This window comes from Apteryx rowi, unplaced genomic scaffold (assembly GCF_003343035.1).
Source record: "Apteryx rowi isolate R43461 unplaced genomic scaffold, aptRow1 scaffold_54, whole genome shotgun sequence".
Taxonomy (NCBI): domain Eukaryota; kingdom Metazoa; phylum Chordata; class Aves; order Apterygiformes; family Apterygidae; genus Apteryx; species Apteryx rowi.
Window position 1 is genome coordinate 1153085 of NW_020450805.1, and position 20261 is coordinate 1173345.

At 36.1% G+C, this 20261-nt stretch overlaps 1 protein-coding gene across 8 annotated transcripts in view; it reads right to left on the reverse strand.

Annotated features, from left to right (window-relative positions):
- HEATR5B (HEAT repeat containing 5B) overlaps positions 1-20261 on the reverse strand; it is a 60951-nt gene that overhangs the window by 14547 nt on the left and 26143 nt on the right. For 5 of the 8 annotated variants that reach the window (XR_003255953.1, XM_026081176.1, XM_026081175.1 and 2 more), the window contains 11 exons: positions 17515-17704; positions 15999-16168; positions 13630-13774; positions 12537-12776; positions 10405-10656; positions 8486-8667; positions 6137-6205; positions 3714-3893; positions 2143-2380; positions 1206-1466; positions 78-205 (listed from right to left, as the gene is read on the reverse strand). Coding sequence is in view for 7 of the 8 variants with exons in the window: in XM_026081176.1 (XP_025936961.1) it covers positions 78-205; positions 1206-1466; positions 2143-2380; positions 3714-3893; positions 6137-6205; positions 8486-8667; positions 10405-10656; positions 12537-12776; positions 13630-13774; positions 15999-16168; positions 17515-17704 (2055 nt within the window). In the remaining variant the exon portion in view is untranslated. The remainder of the gene's footprint in view (positions 1-77; positions 206-1205; positions 1467-2142; positions 2381-3713; positions 3894-6136; positions 6206-8485; positions 8668-10404; positions 10657-12536; positions 12777-13629; positions 13775-15998; positions 16169-17514; positions 17705-20261) is intronic. The other 3 variants (XM_026081177.1, XM_026081178.1, XM_026081179.1) reach the window with 3 other exon arrangements.

A 20261-nucleotide genomic window follows, 5' to 3' on the forward strand; every position in this document is an offset into this window, starting at 1 on the left:
CGTTTTGTAGATGAAAGATCAAGACCTATGAAAGCTAATTGTTACAACACACTAAGAGAAAGAACTGAATACAGTACCTGATCCTCTGCAATATGGATCCTAGCACAAGGTGAATCCAATAAAGTATGAAGTGCTTGTAAACATGATGTAACATGCTCAACAGGCTCTTCAGGTCGTGGGGAACAGAGAAACTGTATACTGACACCTGAAAAGAACAATAACTAAAAGTGTTCATATATAAAAAATAAAGTTTTCTTTTTAAATTTCTTTAAAATTTAGAAGGTTCTTAATATCTTCAGAAAGACATACATATTTCCCAATTCTGTTTTCCTTTAAAGGAAAAGAGTTTCCATGTATTAGAAATACTAGGACTGTATTCCCTTCCTCTTCTGCATCCTGTTTCCCAAAATTCTGGCCAGAAAACAAGTAAATATTGACAGCCAGTAACTTAGAGGATTGAACAAATCAATGCTTTGTTCTAAAGATCTGTAAGTTAGAATTCTGAATTTTTCAATTGTAAGTTGAGTTTTATTTTACTGAACTCATTTAAACATAAAAATAACCAAGATAAAGCTAAGCTTCAAGAATGCTGTATACAAAGTATACATATAGCACATAAAACCAGTTTTAAACATCTGTATATCTGAGCAATCTGTTGGCATCCCTCAGAATATCTGACCACATTCACCACTAAAAGTTGTTAGATAACAAATTGAAACAGGAAGTGCCACCCAAAGATGAAAAAAATGGATGCAAAAGCTAGTCCACGTGACTTGTCAAATACCASTCTCTACTGAACTGTGCTTTTTCTAAGGTGGGTATTTTAATTAATCTTATAGCTTTAGGGTCTTTGAAAGAACAAAACTCTACAGATAATATTTTGTGTTATCTGAACTTTATTACAGCACAGGACAGCACCTACTCCTTTTATTCTTCAATTATATAAATAAACCAGTTATAAAACTAGTTTATATAAAAAAAAAAAAAAAACAATCAATAGAAACACTGTCAAAGGTTCCGTCAAAGCTATAAAGAACATGGGAGGCAGAGAAAGAGAAAGACAAAGAGACAGAGATATTTCCAAACTTTAGGGTCCAAGCAGACATGTGATGCGTTTGCATTTTAAATCATCTAGATTTCACACAAAATATCTTTTCTTATTCCTGTAATGTGCTGGTACAGAACTCTAAACTCATAACTCTTACCCAAAATTAAGTGCATTCGATCTTTGTTTATCTCTGGCAAAGATTTAGTGGTCGGTGGAGTTCCAGGTATCTGGTTAAGCATTATAGATGTAGCACGTTTCTGTGAATTAGGCACTGCTGCAGCAGCCTCTTCTGAAGACTCAGAAGCATTAAATCCTGTACTATTTAGCCAAAGTGCCACTGCATGTAGTATGGGAGCCCAAGAGTTTCGATAATGCAGTCTAGCTGTGTCAATTGTCTCTGGAGTGTAAAATGCTCCCCCTGTTAAATTAGCAAAGCAAACGTAAATTCTGAAATTCTCTGCATATAAAAACAAAAAGCACATACTCTACATTCATCACTGTATCTGCTCTGGGTGCGTCTGACCACATACATATTCAGATGTAACCCTTGTTACTGACAGTGCATCTGAATTCTCCATGCAAATAAGTAACCTTAGTATTTCTCATAAGAAATTCCAATGGACATGATGGATTAGTAAGCAGAAAGCAAGAGGGCAGGCAAAGACATCAGGTCTTGCAGCACTTTTCATACAGAGCACTCTCAGTACATTGCTGAGTTAAGAATAAGACAGTAGCTACTCTAATTTCAAGGGCAGACAATGCTTTTTGTATAATAAACATCAACATCTTTTTACATTTAATATCAAAGTATTAGAAGTAACTGAAGTATTCTTATTTTGGCAAAAACGTGGTTTTAATGATCTATGATCATAGTTCAGATACAGAATATCTTCATTGTAGACTGCAGGAAAAAAAACACTGAAACTTTAAAATTTCCACCTATACATAATGAGAACGTATGTTATTACGTACATATTTTCATAGAAGAAGAAAAAAAAAGATGTCTACCAATAATTTATAGAAAAATTTTAAAATCTCAAGCAAGAGTTTCATTCAATCCTTCATGACAACACAAAAAAAAATTCTGTGCTTACCATCTGGTGGAAGCTGAGTAGCAAATTCAGCTGGTAAAGTTAAAAGAGCATAGTCTTTCAGTGCAGCTAACCAGAGACGGCTAAGTGCAGGCAGCTCTGGTTGTACAAGTGTTATCAAACTGTCTGGTGGCAACTCATCTAGAGCACCAAAATCATCATCATCATCATCTGTGCTCTTTGAAACACGCTTTGTTTTGGTCTCTGCTTCCTTCTTAATTTTCATGGCAACAACATACACCTAGGAGCAAGATAGATATGAAAATATAGGCTGTAAAATGATAAAAAGAAAAAAGCAGCCTTCCCCAGTGAAAGTAACAGATTCCATAAACAGACGATTCACAGTTTAGCCCCTGTAGGTCATAAATGCTATTAGATTTTTTTTTTTGTGGTGAAGCTCATGAAAGTCATCCAGAGAATGGGTGGGGGGGGGAAGAGATTTGCACTACAATTACATTTTATTTAATATTTTTGCTTTTATTTCTACCAGTATGTAACATTTAGGAACATAAATAGCACTTTCCTAAAATAATCTGGCTGCACTTACATTTTTCTTTAAAAAAAAAAAGTGTCAATTTTACTGCTGCTCTGCACAAACAGATTTATTGACCTACGTTAAGAGTTACTAGATAATTTAGAATAATTTGCACTTTCTGGAAGTAGATTAGATATAGTGAAAATAAAGGTGAAAATGGTTTTGAATATGGGCTACACGAATATAAGAGCATATACATCTGTCTTTGACAGATGCTATGAGGGGCTAAGGAAGGATTTTCAAACATTTAGATAAATAACATGGAAATAATCAGAAATATCAGAAAGAATTCAGTAAAGGAATATTTTTAGAATAGTATAGAAATAAGTGTCTTCACACAACAGATGCTCTACTTCATATCAAAGCTGAAAATAACAGTACAGGGTGATTAACACTACATGGCTGAAGTGTTAATATTTTAATACTTTCAAAAGTAATTTCCAAGAAAATTTAATGAAAAAAATCCTTACAGTACTACACYACAAGAAACCAAGTATCATTTGTGTAATTATATGTAGAGCTCTATAGCACGCAAGTAACATTTTAGAAGCAAGGCAATGTAAGTATTGCTCACTCCACCTTTTGTAGATACTTCTAAGATTTCTGGTATTCCAGCCATTCCCCAACATCATCTACATTAAGCCCATAATTTATTGCCAACATTTTGAGAAATTCCTAGCTAATTAAATACAATATGGAACCACAGTATCTTTTAAGTGTTTTCTTTAATTTATGAGCAGTAAGATGAGAGGAAAATCAAAATCTGACGGAAGTGGGCATGTACTTTAATAAACAAAAACACAGTAGTGGGAAAGAGCAAACAAGCACCACTATAAATATGGACAAACAGGATGGAAAAACTGAGCATGGCGGAAAAAGGAATGGAGAAAGACATACAGAGGAATACATACAGAAAGAAAAGCAAGCAAGAAGGATGGCAGGTGTAAGGCTCACTGGCTGAATAGCCAGTGAGGTATGAGGCTGCTATTATGCTGCAAAATCTYTTCAAAAGTTTAGAGGTTTAATGGTAAATGTTTACCTCAGCCCATGCTTTCAGAACTGCAAGTTTTTCCATAGTAGTGGCACTCTCTCGGTAAAGCTGACTAGAAGATCCCTTTCCTGCTTGTACTTTATCCAGGGAAGAGACAAGAAGGTTGTGAACTCGGCGGAGATCATTCAGGTCACTTACAACCCCACTTCCTATCCATGTACTACATACCTAAACAACAAAGTTTAGAATCATTGTAAACTAGCAGGAAAAAAAAAGAAAAAAAAAACTTCATAAGTGAAAAATTTCTAAACCCAAAACTTAGTAGCTCTCTTTCTGCTTAACATTATGAATCCGAGATTTTCCTTTCCCCACCTCCCTGCACTGACAGAACTGCTCATGTGAGTGGTTACAAAGACTATATTTGTAAATTGTACTGCAATGGCAACTTGGTAAACAAATGGAAAATACATTGCACAATACTTAAAATAGGTTTTTAATCCTCCATAAATAGGGAAAATAAATTTTTTATTCCCTTCCCAAGTGTCTCCCAAATCATGCAGGTATGATTTGGTCCTCCCATTCATTTTGAACTACGTATCAGTCAGCAATCCGTAACAGTATGCTTTTTCTAAATCTACAACTCAAATAATGTGTTAAGGTTCCAGGGCAATTGGAGGCTTTCAAGCACATTAACAACACCTGGAAATACATGAGATAAAGCCTCTAAACAGCTGGGCTCTTACGTGGAATGAACAGTATCACATCCTAGAAAGTTAATACCAGACAYGAAGGACAGACAGTTGTGTCTCCCCATTTTTATTTTTTTCCCCCCAATTGATCAAAACAGGTACTTAAAATCCAAGCATCATACAGATCAGCTGCTCATGCCTTGTGCTATGCACTGGCATTCATCCTCCAAAACACATTCACGCCCACACATAAGGAAGGCAACAGAAGAATTTCATTGCAGCAGCTTTTTTTACAAAAACAAAAAGTGACAAAGTCGCTCTTTATACAAATGAGCAGCTTCAATTGTGGTGGAGATTCTAGAGGGAAAGGGAACAGAAGCAAAAAACCCAGAACTTAAGAGTTCCAGGTTTTCCAAACACTTTTTTTTTAATGGTATTCTTGGTCCTATCTCCAATTTATTCATTTATTTTGCTTTTAGAGAACCGATTCTATAAAAGCCTTTAGGAGAAGGGCCCCTCATGGCCAGAATAATGAGTACATTTGAAGTATATACAAACTGGTCCTGAAGGTGCACTGGACAGGACTGCTGAAAATATATTTGTAACAAATCCATAATTCATTCACAGTTTGATTAAGACCAGCTTCATTTGTTCTGCTGGTCAAGTCAACAACTCTGTTTCCATAATGACATGCAAAACAATAACAATACCCAGCTCATTCAGTGCAGCTCGTCTCTACCTTTGTCATTTCTAAAGAGAGAGTTAAATATCCAGACTTGATCTCCAACTATCCGATCCTGTAAGTGTTCCTGTCCACTTCGAAACTTGTTGAATAGGGAAGACTTGGACAACTTGGAAAGAATTTTACATGTTTTCACACAAACTGTCTCTTCATCTAGCTTTAAATGAACAAAAACTCTCCGTAAGGTAAAATGGACACCTTCTTTGATATGTATAATACCAAATTATACCAATATTTGATCTATGTCTAAAAGTTTTGCTGCCAGTGAGGAGTATAAAACAATAAAATCAAAGTCCTGCTGGACCAAAATTTATCAGATAAAGCTCTCATGTATACAAAATTATCTTATTAAAACTGACATCTGAATAGATAATTAACTGCAGATTTAAACTACAGTAGTAGTTTAGCTGATTTAAACTACAGTAAATAGATGATTTAAACTACATATCTGATACAACGATAGCTATGTAGCTGATAGCTGATTTAAAACTACAGTAGTACAAGATCATACTAAAGAAAAAAACAAAAACCTTTCACTAAACTTTCACTGATGGGTTGTTACTATGACTCTAATGAGAATGCTGAGGACTTCTCAAATCTAAGACAGTCTTAATCTAAATAAAAGTATAAAGGTAAATCAGCATTAATCCAAAATAGCTGATCAAACTGAAAGTCATCTCAACAAATACATTAGCATCAGTCTCACTGTGCAAGTAAAATTTTCAGCAGCAAAAGCAGAACTGACATGGAGACATAACTAGTTTCAGAAAGACTAAATATTTTCTGATGTAGGTGCCAAAAAGGACTTTTGCACTTCTGAGCAACATAATATATTGCTAGGAGACTCTAAAGATGTTCCAGAAAGATCACAGCTCAGGTTTACAAAATTTTCCAGCTCTTTACTACTATTTACTACTATTTAATATTATTTTTTCTTCTGCATCTTTCTTCCAAAGAAAAGGAAATCGTACACATCAACTCTTAAAATGCATGAAATGTATTCAGTTTGGATTATGCCACCTGAATATGTTCCTCTGTACCTGGCAGGCCTTTGCAGTAATATCTGATGGAGTATCTTGGGAAAAAGCTGGCCTCAGAGCAGCTCCAACCTATTTGTAAGAAAAAAAAAAAATCTGACTAAAACAATTGTGACTCAGCATTCTTCTCTAACCTTCATCAAGGCTAAAACACATATACAAAATGAACAAAGACAGGATTGCAAATTTTGACATTCTAATTATACCAAAAACATATCTTTGTTTTTACCTAGCAGACATTTGCTACAGTATTCCTTAAACAAAAAAGTCCTCAACCAGTTTTTTCCTGCYTTCCCATTGCCTTTTTAAGTTTTGACTACCTTTAACTACCTCAACTACTTAGTAGCGCACCAGAAGACAATGACTTTTTGATAACCAGCAATGTGAAATCAAACATTTATAGTTGGATTTGCATTAAGTTCACTCGAATAACAAACACTGGCTAAAAAGACTTTAGGCACTCCTTCTGAGACAGTATTTTTCCTGAACCAAAAGGAACCAAGTCAAACAGACAGAAGCAATAGTCAGAGCACTATCAGAAGGAAGGAGGAAGAGAAAGGGAGAGAAAAGGATAAAAGCCTGTCTTTAAAAAGGATTTGCCAAGATCCTGATGGCACAACAGCAGAACCAGAGGAAGACAGATGCTTGGGAGGGGGGGGAGACGGAGTGTGCACTGGGGGGAGCTAGTAGGTGTGGAAGGCACAGGACAGCAAAAAAGACCAAGAGGAAATCAGTGCAATTGTAGGACTGAGTCCAGAGCTGGTCTAGTCGTTCTTGTAGACAGGAAGAAAAGGCCCCCATCTCGACTGCTCTTCATCTTCTCTTTTAATATATTTCCATATGCATGGAATATAATTCCAGCATGTAACAGATTAAAGATGCCATATTCCCCTAATTCTAATATGAAGTATCCCCATTCAAATGGATACTTCTGTACAAGAATCAAAAGGAAGTATTCTGTCACTTCTCCAAAGATCTTTCTACATACCAATGAACTATCCCAGACTAGTCTTAAGTGAGAATGCAGTCTAGAAACCACATATACTCATAGATTTTATAGCCTGATTAACATGCATCAGCAAAATACAACTGGTATGTTCCAAGGAAGACAAGACTGACAGAAAATTATATCTATATCTATATAATATCTATATAATATATATCTATATAATTTCCATCTATAAAATTAAAAGTGAACATAAATGTTCCCATAAGACTGAAAGAACACGGTCATTTCAAACATTCTTGTTTCCAAAGCAACAGGAGATCAATCACATTTTGAATACTGTTAGCAAAAAAACTACAATGCAGAGAAAGCATTTATTTGAAAAGAAAGAGGACAAGGTTCATAATATGATAGTCTCTGCATATAATATAGCACCATTAATTTCTCCAGCAGTTTGTAAAAATAGTAAAATGATCAAGAGGAGAACAAATGAGATCCTATTGCTTTAAGATCAGCTTTTGTTTTACTATCACACTATACTGTTTTATACATTGCTCTCATATTTATTACTGTGGGAAACGTCCCCCAAAACTGGGAAACGCAACCAAGTAAAAACCTGACCTTGCAATCATTTATCAATGGGATAAATGAAAATATTGAAGTCAATGGGACAAATCGTACATGCAGTTGTCTGCACGCTTAAGATCTATCCAAATAGAGAGAAATAGCAAAACTGATTACAGCTGGAAGCCAGTAAGATATGCAAAGTAAACAGAAAAATCTCTTTGAATTACACTATCCTAAAGTTTTAATCACTGTATGCAAACCTCAGGCAAAAGATGACTTTTAGGTGGGTCATGTAGTTAAAGTTGCAATATTGACACTTCACTGTTAACTATATTGAAATTTTTAAAATCAAAGATAGAGGACATACAAGAGTTAAGCAACCCAACAAAATAAATTAATAATACCCCAAATAAATCTTAAATTGCCCAGCTCCCATTCCTATATTTTTGCAGATTTCTCACTTAAACAGAAGTATATTCATTAATTACCAAGAAAACAGATTTATTAGGCTCACTCTGGAATTGAATCAGCATTCTTTTCAAACTCTTAATTCTACCAATGAATGTCACTGTTGCCAAAAATTAAATGTACCTTTTAATATTTGGCTTTCAAGTATCAATAGCTATTGATTTTTAACTTTGTCAGCTAGTAAATTATAATAAATAGAAAGAGATACAGAAATAAAATTTTAAGAGGTAAATAAAACAGTCTCTTCAGTACATTTTCACACATAAACACATCTCTTCACAGGTCTTTTGAAGTTACAAAATGTTCTCAAAGCTAATATTGGCATATTGGCATAAATACACAATTTCCTGAACTTATAAAGGAGGTCTCACATTAGCCTGATATTGCTCCAGTATCACATGGCCTGGAAACTCTGGCTCAGGAACCGAGGCAAACTTCTTGATAATGTCTTCAAGAGCTTGGAGACCCGCCATTCGTAGCTGGTTGCTGTGATCAGTCGCAGCCATGAATGCCATTCGAATAAGGTCAGAAAGATGGAGCACTAAGAAGTCATCTTCAAACAGAACCAAAACAACAACAAAAGACTATTAAAGGACTTAAAAGCTGACATATGACAGATATTTGTAACATTTTCCTCATTGATATGTACAAATTTAACCTATTCTTTTTCAAAGGTCTCCATTTGGAGTGTGGGAGAAGGCAGGCAAGAAGGCAACCTATTTGAAACAAAGTGAAATATGAGATATACAAGAGTTGCATTGAATAGAATATTTTAAATGCAGCTGAGGCAGCTTATAAGAAATTAAGATATTTAATAAAGCTAACTTTACTGCTTTTTTCCTCATATCTACAGAAAAACTTTAAGGCAATTGCTGTTTGAGTCCTATACTTATAGTGACCCCTGCTGATAAAGGACAACTTCGTCAAGCTTAAAAATCCAAAAACTGAGTATGCCTCTACTTCTCCTCCCAAAAGCTGCATCCAAGGCCATAAGTTATAGAAGAAAATATGCAGAAAAGAATGATATTTAATTCAATAACACTTCTGTAAGGGTTATTCTTTTCTGTTTTTATTTATTTCTCTCTTTAATTTCAGTTTTACGTTATCAGATAGTGTACAATTAATACAAAAATAAACTATTTAAAAACATAATATCCAGGGTGATTAACAAAAAATAAAAATCACAAATGATTAAGCTCTGGATATTTTCATGTCTCTAGGTTAAAAAAAATATATTTTGTAGCTAAATTTTTCAGAGGCATGCCAGTAAGGAAACATTGAAAATCATTTAAAAAAATTAGTAAAAATATAGGTAATCAATAAAATAGATAATAAATTAGTAATTAGTTTTTAAAACTTAGTAAAATATAGGTAAGGTCTAACACTACTAGTTCGGGCCATCATAAATACTAGTAAAATGTAAATATTTTTGAAGTTGGGGGAGGGTTGTTGGGTTTTTCTTTTTCTAATAATACCAAATACACCAAGTTCACTTTAAATATCAAGTTCAGAGATACAAACACAAAGCCTTCATGAACCCTATATGGTGAAAGCAAACAATCACTACGCACCAGAACGAATATACATGGATGATCAAAGGACAGAAACCTCCCATTATCAGTCAGAGAAATGTTTTTCACAAACCATCTCAATTCTGATCTCAGTTAAGATCCTCTAAGTCATAAGAGTATCTTGAAAGCAGGAGCTTTAAAACTAATATTCTTCACTCTCAGGGATACCAAAATAACGAACTTAATAAAGCAACCGGCTTCATGTCATATTATCACTCCCTCCCACGTCCCTAACCCCACACCAACCCCACAGCAGTAATTACCTGGCCTTATCAATTCTTCTTTTCCTAGCATACTTTTGCTCTACAGGTGCTAAAATAATCTCTGAAGTCTAATTCATTGCTGTCCTTCAGCTAAACTCAAGGAAACTGTTCCCAGCTCACACTTAGCAAGAAGTTTGCTGCTTCTATTGCAAACTGGAGAAAAGGTTTGCAAATCCGAAAGATTTTTTTCCAAGTAGATCAGTCTGTTTGGAACAGACGTTATCTCCTCCAGCAAACCTCATCCTACGTGTTCATGCGTGCTAGAATGGTTACACCACCACAGTTTTATTGCCTTCTGCTGGACATAGCTTTTGTTTTTAATCATTAGCATGAAAGGACGTTCACCTTACTTTTAACTGCTTACATTTCTATCTCAGCTATGTAATCTTAAATTGTAAAGAGGTGTCAGAGAAAAGACAAAAAACAAAAAGACAAACATGCACATTATGTAATTACTTTGGGGGTTTTTAAGTCTGGCTGAACGGGCCATCGCCAGATCAAAGTGCGCCTTGTTTGCATTCTCACACAGCATAATAACTCGACACAGACAGTCAGCTGCAAACACACGAGTTGCCCAACGAGGTGCTACAGAAGGCTTGGATTTGTCCTCTTCACCCAGGGTGGTAAACATTGTGTCGTCATCCATCTCCTCCTTCTTCTCCGATTCCTCGTCCTTCCCTCCTCCCACGGGAGTTGCAGTGCTCATGTCTGCAACACAGAACAATTGAAAAAGAAGAAAAAGAAAAAAAAAAAGGCACCATTATAATCTGCAGACAGACATTTCAGTAAGGAAGTTGCCAGGCCTTTCTTTATACTCAGATTCAAAACAGACATTCTTCTGTAGAAACAGCAACATTTGGAAAATGTAGAAGGACATAGGAATATCAGTAAAAGGAAAGTTTTTCATCCCTAACTCTGGGCTATATTATCCTTTATTTGGTTTAAATGATATGAAATCAATTCCTGTAACATCAATTCTCCACAGATACCAACTATAACTGAATCCCACATCTAAGCTCAACTTTGAAAATTAACCTATTAAATTACCAATAAACAGGGTAAGGAGGTTACAAGGCTCAGAATCAAAGAATTAGCTTGGCCTTGAACTATTCAAGTAAAAAGCTAAAAGTCACATTAAATTGAAACAAAGCTGAAGTTCTGTGCCATGGGACAGATATACAGCTAAGTGGGCAGTTTATGGCACCTATAAATGTGCTTAATGTGCAAACAAAAATTCTTTTATTTAAATATGCCTGTGAGATTTCATTTCAGAAAATAACAAGACTTCAGGGATCACAAGAGGAAAAAAAGGACGACAAAAACCAACTCACCAAACATGGATATACATTCCTACTACTCAGATATGAGCACATGAAATCTCAGTGCCCRCTTGTAAATTAGCAAAATGCCAACATACTGACAAAAATCACTCTGGTAATAGTTAGAGGACAACAAGAAGAAATTACTGCAAGTGTAATCCACCCCAACTAAGGCATGCTTCTTAGTGCAAATGCAGGCAGCTGAAGAGCCAAGACACTCAATAGAGAGAGAGGCTATGACAAAGCAAACATGGGTGAAGCCAAGTTACAACAAGAGTGTTTTGAGAAAGCATCCAGGAAAACTTATGTGGCTGACCTGTAAATCTCCGCTTAAAAAGCAAACTAGATTTTGCTCATATGCCAAAGTTACTTGCATCAAAGAGTTCAAAATGAAATTGCTGGCTTACTAAAGTACAGCTGAAAGAAATGTATTTAAATATGGTTCTTTCAGAGATTTTTCAGCTACTGAAAAAAAAAATCACAAAGAGGAGAYTGGACAAACATGTTAATAACTTTAAAACCTATCCAACATGAAATAAGAAAAGGACATAACTTCAAACTCGGGAAACAAGAGGCCATTCTCACTAGGTGGATATATGGTAACTATATGGCATGAAAAAATCATTGGTAGCATTACTCATCAGTAAATGTAAAGCTGGCAACATCTAGAAAGAGCTTCAGGATGAACTCACAGGATGCCAATAAACAAGTATAAATGCAAGGGGAATGAGCAGAATTTGCGTCACAACCATCCTTAAAGCTGAAAAAACAGGAATAAGGTCTCTAAGGACAAAATCTTTGCAAACAAGTCTGCAAAGCTGAACAACAAGCAAAAAACTCCCATCACCATGGCAACCCATCATCACATCAGTAACTCAAAAAACCTCATGAAAGAAAGCTCAGAGCRTGACCAGCACTCTTCCTTCTGCACGGTCCTGATGTATAAAGGCTAAAAGAATATGTCTGCTTTTGCTAACATACTGAAAAGTCAGAGTAATGACCACATTGCTCCCCACTGGAAATCCTGCTTTATAAAGGACAACTTTTAAATCTTAGAAGAAAGAAATACTTTTAAAAAACGACCAAAACACTGACGACTTCCTCTTTCTGAGCAAGTTTTAACGCACCATCATCTAAGTTGTATACACAACACTAAGCTATAATACGTATCCCTGCTACGACAAAAGACAAGCTCCACAGAAGTATTGCCAGACAAGCCTAATACTAAGGACATACTGTCTTCTCATGTGAATACTAGAGAACACTTACCACTGGACGCTGCGAGAACATCCTTACAAAGCATTAGCCAGTGAGAAAGGTTTTCTACTGCCAGTGAAGAAAGCATATGTCCCAGAGTATCGTGGATATCGGAGCACAACTTCCGATCTGTCTCCCGATCCAACATTCCAAAGAGGACACCCTCGAGGCCCGTCTCTGTTATATTAACTCCCTGATGCCGGGAATGAATATCTCGCCGAGAACCAGCTCCTGGTGCAAAAGGATTAATATCTGTAAAATGATAACGAGGAAACTTAGGAAACTTTTCTGAAATCAGTAACTCAGTTTTAAGATTGGGAGTAACAAAGTAGAATTAGACATTCTGCATTCATGTGCATACAGTTCAGGCAGTGGTATATCAAGATGTTACAGAATTTCTTCTGAATTAGCATTAGAGTTTTTAATATAGCAATTCATTAAATTTATTTTCTGCAATGCAATTTTAACCTCCTAGGATTAATTAAAAAAAAAAATCTATTTCTGTTCAAGGTACATATGAGGCATTTCTACAAAAATACAGAATAGCATTGGACTCTACAGAATCCTTTCAGAGACAGACTTAACTGGTTTGAGTTAGTACTAATATGTTCACAATTTTGTGTTCATATGAAGAAAATTTTGCTCATCAGCACTGCTGAGCCTTCCATTTTCAGAAGGAAATGATACACACAGGAACTGAACCAACCAGGAAAGCCCAAAGGCTGGCAGACATGCTGCTAACAGAATACATCACAGCTAGAGAGCTCAACCAAACAGCATACATTAAGTCCATTTTCAAAAGAGCAAGACCCAAAACAGGAGTACCAGAAAAACTATAAAATGTTTCCACTGTATGTACATTGTGCCTCCTTACTTGCTTGCCATTCTTAATGGGGCAGAGAAGTTTAATTCTGAGCTTTACAAAAGGTTAAGTTATAGCCATAATACAGGAGGCAAGTGGGGGTGTGGCCACAAGTTCTTGGAGCTGGAAGGAATATTTCTGGTTTTGTTTTTTTGAAGACAAACCACACGTGTGTGCGTCCACACACACACACACACACACACACAGAGCTGTTACAGATGACCACATCAAAGAAATACTTACTGATGCTACTATTTTCTTTGTCTCCAGCATTTTTCACTAGGCTCATGGCATATTCACATACTTCTGCTGCTTCCCTCTGAGCAAGCTGTCGTAAACATGCAACTGCAGCCCGGCGAAGTAGCAAGTGGGAGCTGCACAAATGAACCTAAAATCAGAACCATTACAAGTGATTGAACTGCTGCATCCTCATTTCAGTAAATCAGAGCTGCTAAGGACTACCAGCATTCTCCTTTTCAATTATATATCCCTGTGTGAGCTGCTGGGTACCAAGCTCTACACAAAGTCTTTAAAGTTCACAGATAAGCACTTACAAYGATATACAAATTTGAAAATAAAGCTGACATATCCAGAGCTGACAGCTGTTATCGGGTTAAAGAGATAAGAGCTTAAACATTGGAACTACAGCACCAGTGTGATTTGAAACTAATTATACATTTGAATCTGCTATACTCTTGAGTACTACTAAATACTATATACTACTACAGCTATAAATCATGTTTTTAAAAACACAAAAGCCACCAGCAGCCACACCACACATGACAGCTATCATTAAAAATTTCCATTTCAAACTTGTACCAGAATTTATAGCATAAATTTCAGTAAAGTGCCTCTCAATAAGAGAGTTTTCAGATTTCTTTGCTAACCAGTATCGGACTTCTAATTCCTTTTGAATCACCTCAAGTACAAGTAAATATTTTTCTTATAGAAGAATTGTGCATGATCCCAATTTTCTTGAGAGGAAGTAGCTGCACAGGGTACTGTATGTTTTTTCACAGTGGAGGAGATAAAGAGCACTCTTTAAGAAACTCTGATTCTTTATTTACCCTGGGGAATTTGTGTTTAATAAACTGAATACACATTTGCTTTTTCAGTGTTAGCTTATTATGTGGATGGAAATTGCTTTCCTAAATGAAAAGGTCGTATAAAGTATTTTAACAGTAGATCTTTATCCCACATATGAATATACAAGATTGCAGTCCTGAAAAAATAAACAGACTTTAAAGAATCCTCTAAGTATCACACTAAGGTTGTTTTAATGGAACTAAAACACAGAACGCTTTGGGGATTTAATTAATGGAAAGACTATTCCCCGGTTTTAGTTACAAAAAAACAAATAGTGGTTATGATGCCAATGCAAGAAGCAGAAAGGAAACTAAAAAGCATTGGGAAGGCAATACAGACTGTGCCTACATATCTATATTTGCAGTATAAAGAACTGCACAAGACTATTCAGAAGAAAACTTATCAAACCAAGTATGATTTGAAAGTAAAGAATAAGAGAAAAGAGAAGGAAAACAGCTTTTGTTTAACAAAGAACCATAAAAGAAGCAGGAAAGAGACAGCAGAAAAGCCTGGGAAAAGTYTTCAAAACAGCACAAGTCCTGTCTGAATTAACTTCATTGCCTTTAATATTACCCACTAGAGGAACTGGCTGGAGAGATTATTTGTCATGCTGTGTGTGTTATTAGTACAAAAGGGTTCACCTATTTTGGGATATGCTGCATCTCCTTCATGCAAAATTTTATGCATGAACAAACAACAGAATCTGGGAAACACACCATGCAGGAGAGCTCCAGAGCGGCAAAAAGTACAGGGATTAGAAAGGGGAGAACTTGTCATGATGAGAGGATGCCCTAGGGAAAAGTCTGAATGGGAGACTAAGAAAAAGTTCCCGCACTGATGCAAGTAGGACTGCATTCCTTCAGGTAACACAGGACAGCCAATTCCACAAGGAATCACACAATGAACTTTGTGAAGCATCCAACAGAAAACCAGGGAGAAGCTTTCCAAATTTCTCAGTATTGGTCTGCTGAACCTTCTTACAAAACTTTTCTCTTGCAGTTGCATTTGATATGTTTGGGGTTCCAGCCCCTGCCTCACTTCCTGGCTGAAGTCAGGATTTGCTGTCAGAGCACTAACAGAAGCAGAAAGCAACACTCATCACAACAGCAGCACAAGAATCAGAATGCCAGCAACTAGTATGCTGTCAGCAATAAAATAACTCATCAGTCTCCTACCTTTCCCCAGCGCGCCCTCTTCCCTCGGTGTACACAACCAGTTACAAGCAACACAGTTTTCAGCATCTTTCTACTCATTTATATTATGTATAAATGCTCGCTATCTTGAGGGTGTAAGGTGAAAGAGAACCAGACCCTATGACTTCAATTTTGGCAGCATTTTAAAAAGCATCTAAAACCACCTGCGGAGAAAAGTCCTTTTATTGCATTTCAGTGGGATACCAGTGTTTTTACAAATGATGCTGTTTATTACACATGGGTATCCTTAACATCTTGCTGAGCTCTTCTACTAACCTCTGCTAGGCACATACATAAATTTTGAGGAAGGGAAGGGAAGCACTTTATACTCACACAAAGACTGGGAACCAGGCTAGACAGGTTGACATGCCGTGGTGCAAACATATGAAGCTGCTGAAGGCAGGATATGGCAGCTGCTTGAACAAGCGAGTCTGAATGGTCTTGCGTGATGGCACATCCCACCAAACAGGAAGAACGGATTGTTGAAATGGTAGCTCCATTACCTAATGGTATAATACAATACCCTTAACACAACAAGATTTTTGTATGACAGCTGTAGATTTTAAACCTTTGAATTATACAGTTTCAAATGCATGAAAGTTCAGAGGATTAACGTGACTTTTCTGAACTCCTACCTCAAATTAGTACCCACACAATTTCTAAAGATAAAATAGAGATATCAAAACACTCTAGTGTAACTCAGTTAAACAACAATGTCCTTTCCAACTGAAATTTTGAATCAATGATCTTTAGTCAGAAGTATTTTGGGAGTATCTCGCCAAGATATGAAACCAGTAAAATCATCTGAATTTCAGTTTTGAAAGTGTCTTTCATTCTATACATGTGGGCAACGTTTCATGCACACAATCATTCTCTAAAATATCAGCTAACACTTAAGCTATCATACAGATACCCAGGTGGTCTGCTGCCTCCATCAGGTAAGTCACAGCTGTAACAGAAAAAGCCTTCAAAAGAATTTGATTTTAAAAACTGCAGCATCCTGCATTTTAAGAATTAACCTGCATCAGCTTTACAAACAATCCTGAATTACAGCAAAACATAACCTGCTGAAAACATTCTAGACAAGTATGCTCTGAAGTTAACAACACTCCAAACCAAAACATTAATATATAGCAAGCAGACACAAGTTAAACAAAATAGTCTAGAAATTTTTCATAACTACATATGAAAGTCCAGTTATTCAGAGTTAAAATTTTACTAATGCCTGGCCCTCTGGCACTGCATCAAAGACCATCCAATAAATATCCTTAAAAAATTCACACTTAGACCAAGTCACTAATCCATGTTTTTGCCATTTGAGCCACAAAACTTCACATACAGTGTTTTGTATGACATTTTATTCTCTGTGCTAAGATACATTGCTCTAAGAACCTCAAGAATGAACACAATGAGTTATAGTTCACAAGTTCATCAATGATGTAAAACTTTAAGCTCTTGACACCAGTCAAAAATGAAACTACCAACATATGTTGAAAAGTGGAGGAAAAAAATCTCATCTCTTGCTCCACCTATACAAAAAATATACATGGTAAAGACATTCTTCATCTTTTACCTACCATGCAAATTAGCCATTAGCCACAACACCATACATAACTGCAACTTCTTTACATAAATCTCAAACTGCAGTCTACCCAAAAAAACCTGCACGCAAGTAAGATCTGAATTAAGGTTGTTTGTAGGACCGTAACTACCAGTTGGTCAGCTTTTTTCCTCCTCAGTAATGGCAACAAACAAAAATTGATCATCTTCCATTTGAGAGTGAAATTCCATTGTAGCTTCCATTTAATACAAATTATTTATCTTGTTTTCTCTTCAAATTCACACTAACCTTGCAGCTCTGGCCCAACTGTAGTTATTATAGCTCCAAGACATCGGCCTAAGCATTGATGTACTTCTGTATGTGATGGTGGGACAGTTAAGAGCAGGGTAAGAACTAGAGAAAGCGTTGGCTCCACATATCCACGGTACATTGGTCCACTAGAATCCACTATCAAGGCAAGTGAATGGAGAGACCAAGTCTATTAAAAAACAAAGGAACACTTTTGAGTAATACACCTAAGAAGTTTAAACGAACTTGTATGTAGGCTAAGCATTGCTCCGTACATCCTTGCTTAAACATTTCTACTTAGCTCTCCGATTCCAGAGATGTCCCAAAGGTCCCGGAATCTCAAGCAATCACCTGGGGGCTGAAATATTTCCAGTGTGTTCTTTGACTGCCAGTGCTTTTGGGCATAATGGAGATGAAGACAACAGAGTTTGTATTTTTCTTCTATCTCCTCAAAATGCTTAACCATTTTTTGATCAAACACAAAAAAAATACCCATTATGAAAAAAAGGGGGGGGGGGATTTTAATGGGGATTCCTTCCTAAGGAGGAATCATTTCTGTAGGACTGGATGTAGATTCTGAAAAAGACAGTTGATAAGGTCTTTACTAGGGAGTGCCTTTGACACTTGTCATGAAAATCAGTTTCTATCCTAGTTAAAAAGGTTCATGTGCATTTATCATTGAATTTTCTTATTAGAGGGTGCAGGAAAGGAAAGGAGCGCACTGCAGGGTGGGGAAAAAGTTGGTGAAAGATCAAACTATGGAGTTGTAATGCAAGTAAACAACAAAAAGAGCACAATACAAAATAATTTACTGCAATTGTCAAAGTAAAACAGCAGGGGGCGGGAGAGGAGGGAACAGTCTTTACGATCACTAAAGCTTCATAGGAAATAAACTGCTCTAGAAGATCTGAAAGCATTAGATATCTCTCCGTATCACTCTATTAAATGATCTTATTTCAGAATTTTCTTCTATTAATAAGTGATGCGAATGCACTGAAAAGACTAGGTTAAAAGAATATCATGGCTACAGAGCTAGACTCTTTGGAGTAAGTTGGACAATCTGCCTTTTAAAACCATTCTTTTTTAGTCCTTTCTGATGCAACCTAAAAACCATTAACACTATCTCTAGCAATCATATATAACTAATTCTCTACAGTCCTAACCACATGAGTAGCACATTACAGCTTATCTTTTTGTTCTTGCCAATCTCCATTACTTCTGTTCCCAAATATTTCCTGAGCATCCGCATTGATTTAGTGAGGGAGGAAGTTTAAAAGCTTAGCTTTTCACAGTGGCCTGGTGTCATACTCTCCATATAAAATAAATTAGGCATATATCTTGAATCTGGGCCTTTGAATGCATCCCTTTAGACATTTTTTTTTCCATAAAGCAGTAATGCTTTCCATTCTGTTTCCGAAATGAATGGCACACAAGTGCACACTTCAAACTCATACATGAGGAAAGGTTACACGTACAAACTGAACTTTGTCCTACCTTAAATTAACTAAGAAAATTTAAAGGAGATTTTAAATTGTATTTAGATACTTTTAACTTCTATCTCCAAACAAAACTAGTCTTGTTTTTTCAAATGACAAGCTATAAATGCCCTTATCATTTTTTTATTGCCCTTAGGAAAAGAAATAAAAAGGTACTCTATTATTTGTTCTATCAAGTTAATAATTTAAACAGATGTGGGAGTACGATTCTATGTAGTTATTGGGGGCTTTAGTTTMTCAATCTGCGGGTATAAAGTGCCCCTACTTGTGGGTGGCACACAATTTCCTACTGCTAAAGCATAATAGTCAGTCACTATTTCAGATAATCATTTTCTTGCAGCAAAATGAGAAAAGAATGACAAAAAGTCACCTGTTATATGGTGCTATTAGACTATAATCTATGAAGAATAATTACAAACAAGACATTTTACCTAAAAAATTTTTTTTTCTTAAGTAACTCCTTTATTCTACTACTTTGATAGATTTCATTGCCAAAAAAAGAAAACCACCAGTTCTCCCTCTAAAAGTCAACTTTATAATATAAGGACAGATATACTAGTCTATCTAGTCCACTCTCCCTTCTCTAGCAGCAGGCACAAATAGATGTTTACGGGAGAGTAGATAAGGAGCACAATACTACTTCCCTAGGAGAATACCTGGGAGGAAAGACAGAGCATATTCTCCCAATTTTCAAATATTTTCAGATTAGGAAACTTTCTGAACTGGACAATGTTTATACATATTCAGTAACCTCAAAGGCACTGCTCTTCAGTGACTTGTCTAGTCCATTCTTCATGCTACAGCAACTTTTAGCAGCCAGAGTGCCCTCCTGTGAGAATTTCCACAGATCCAGAATCCACTGAGGTAACAACATCCTCCTTTTACTTTCTTTGGACTTGACTCCTACCAATTCCTGTACTATCTCCTATTCCTTGTAACTGGAAAAAAAAAAGTTTATCTTGCAACAGATTTCAATTTTGTTGTCATAATATAAACCTCCTAAAAAGATGTTTTGTCATACTGTGTTCACTGTATCACAAGAAATGAAATTACTTGGCAAAGAAAATTATTGCTCTTCATCGCCTCCAATAGCTGATCGGATGTTGTGCCAGTTGATCAACCAGTTGATAAAACTTGAGTTTAGAACACCAAGGTACAATTAACACATTTTGCTTTGCAAGTATAACTAGTTAGGAACATGCCCACAGCAAATTACTCTGGCTCAGCTGACAAGCAGAAACTTGTCGGTTT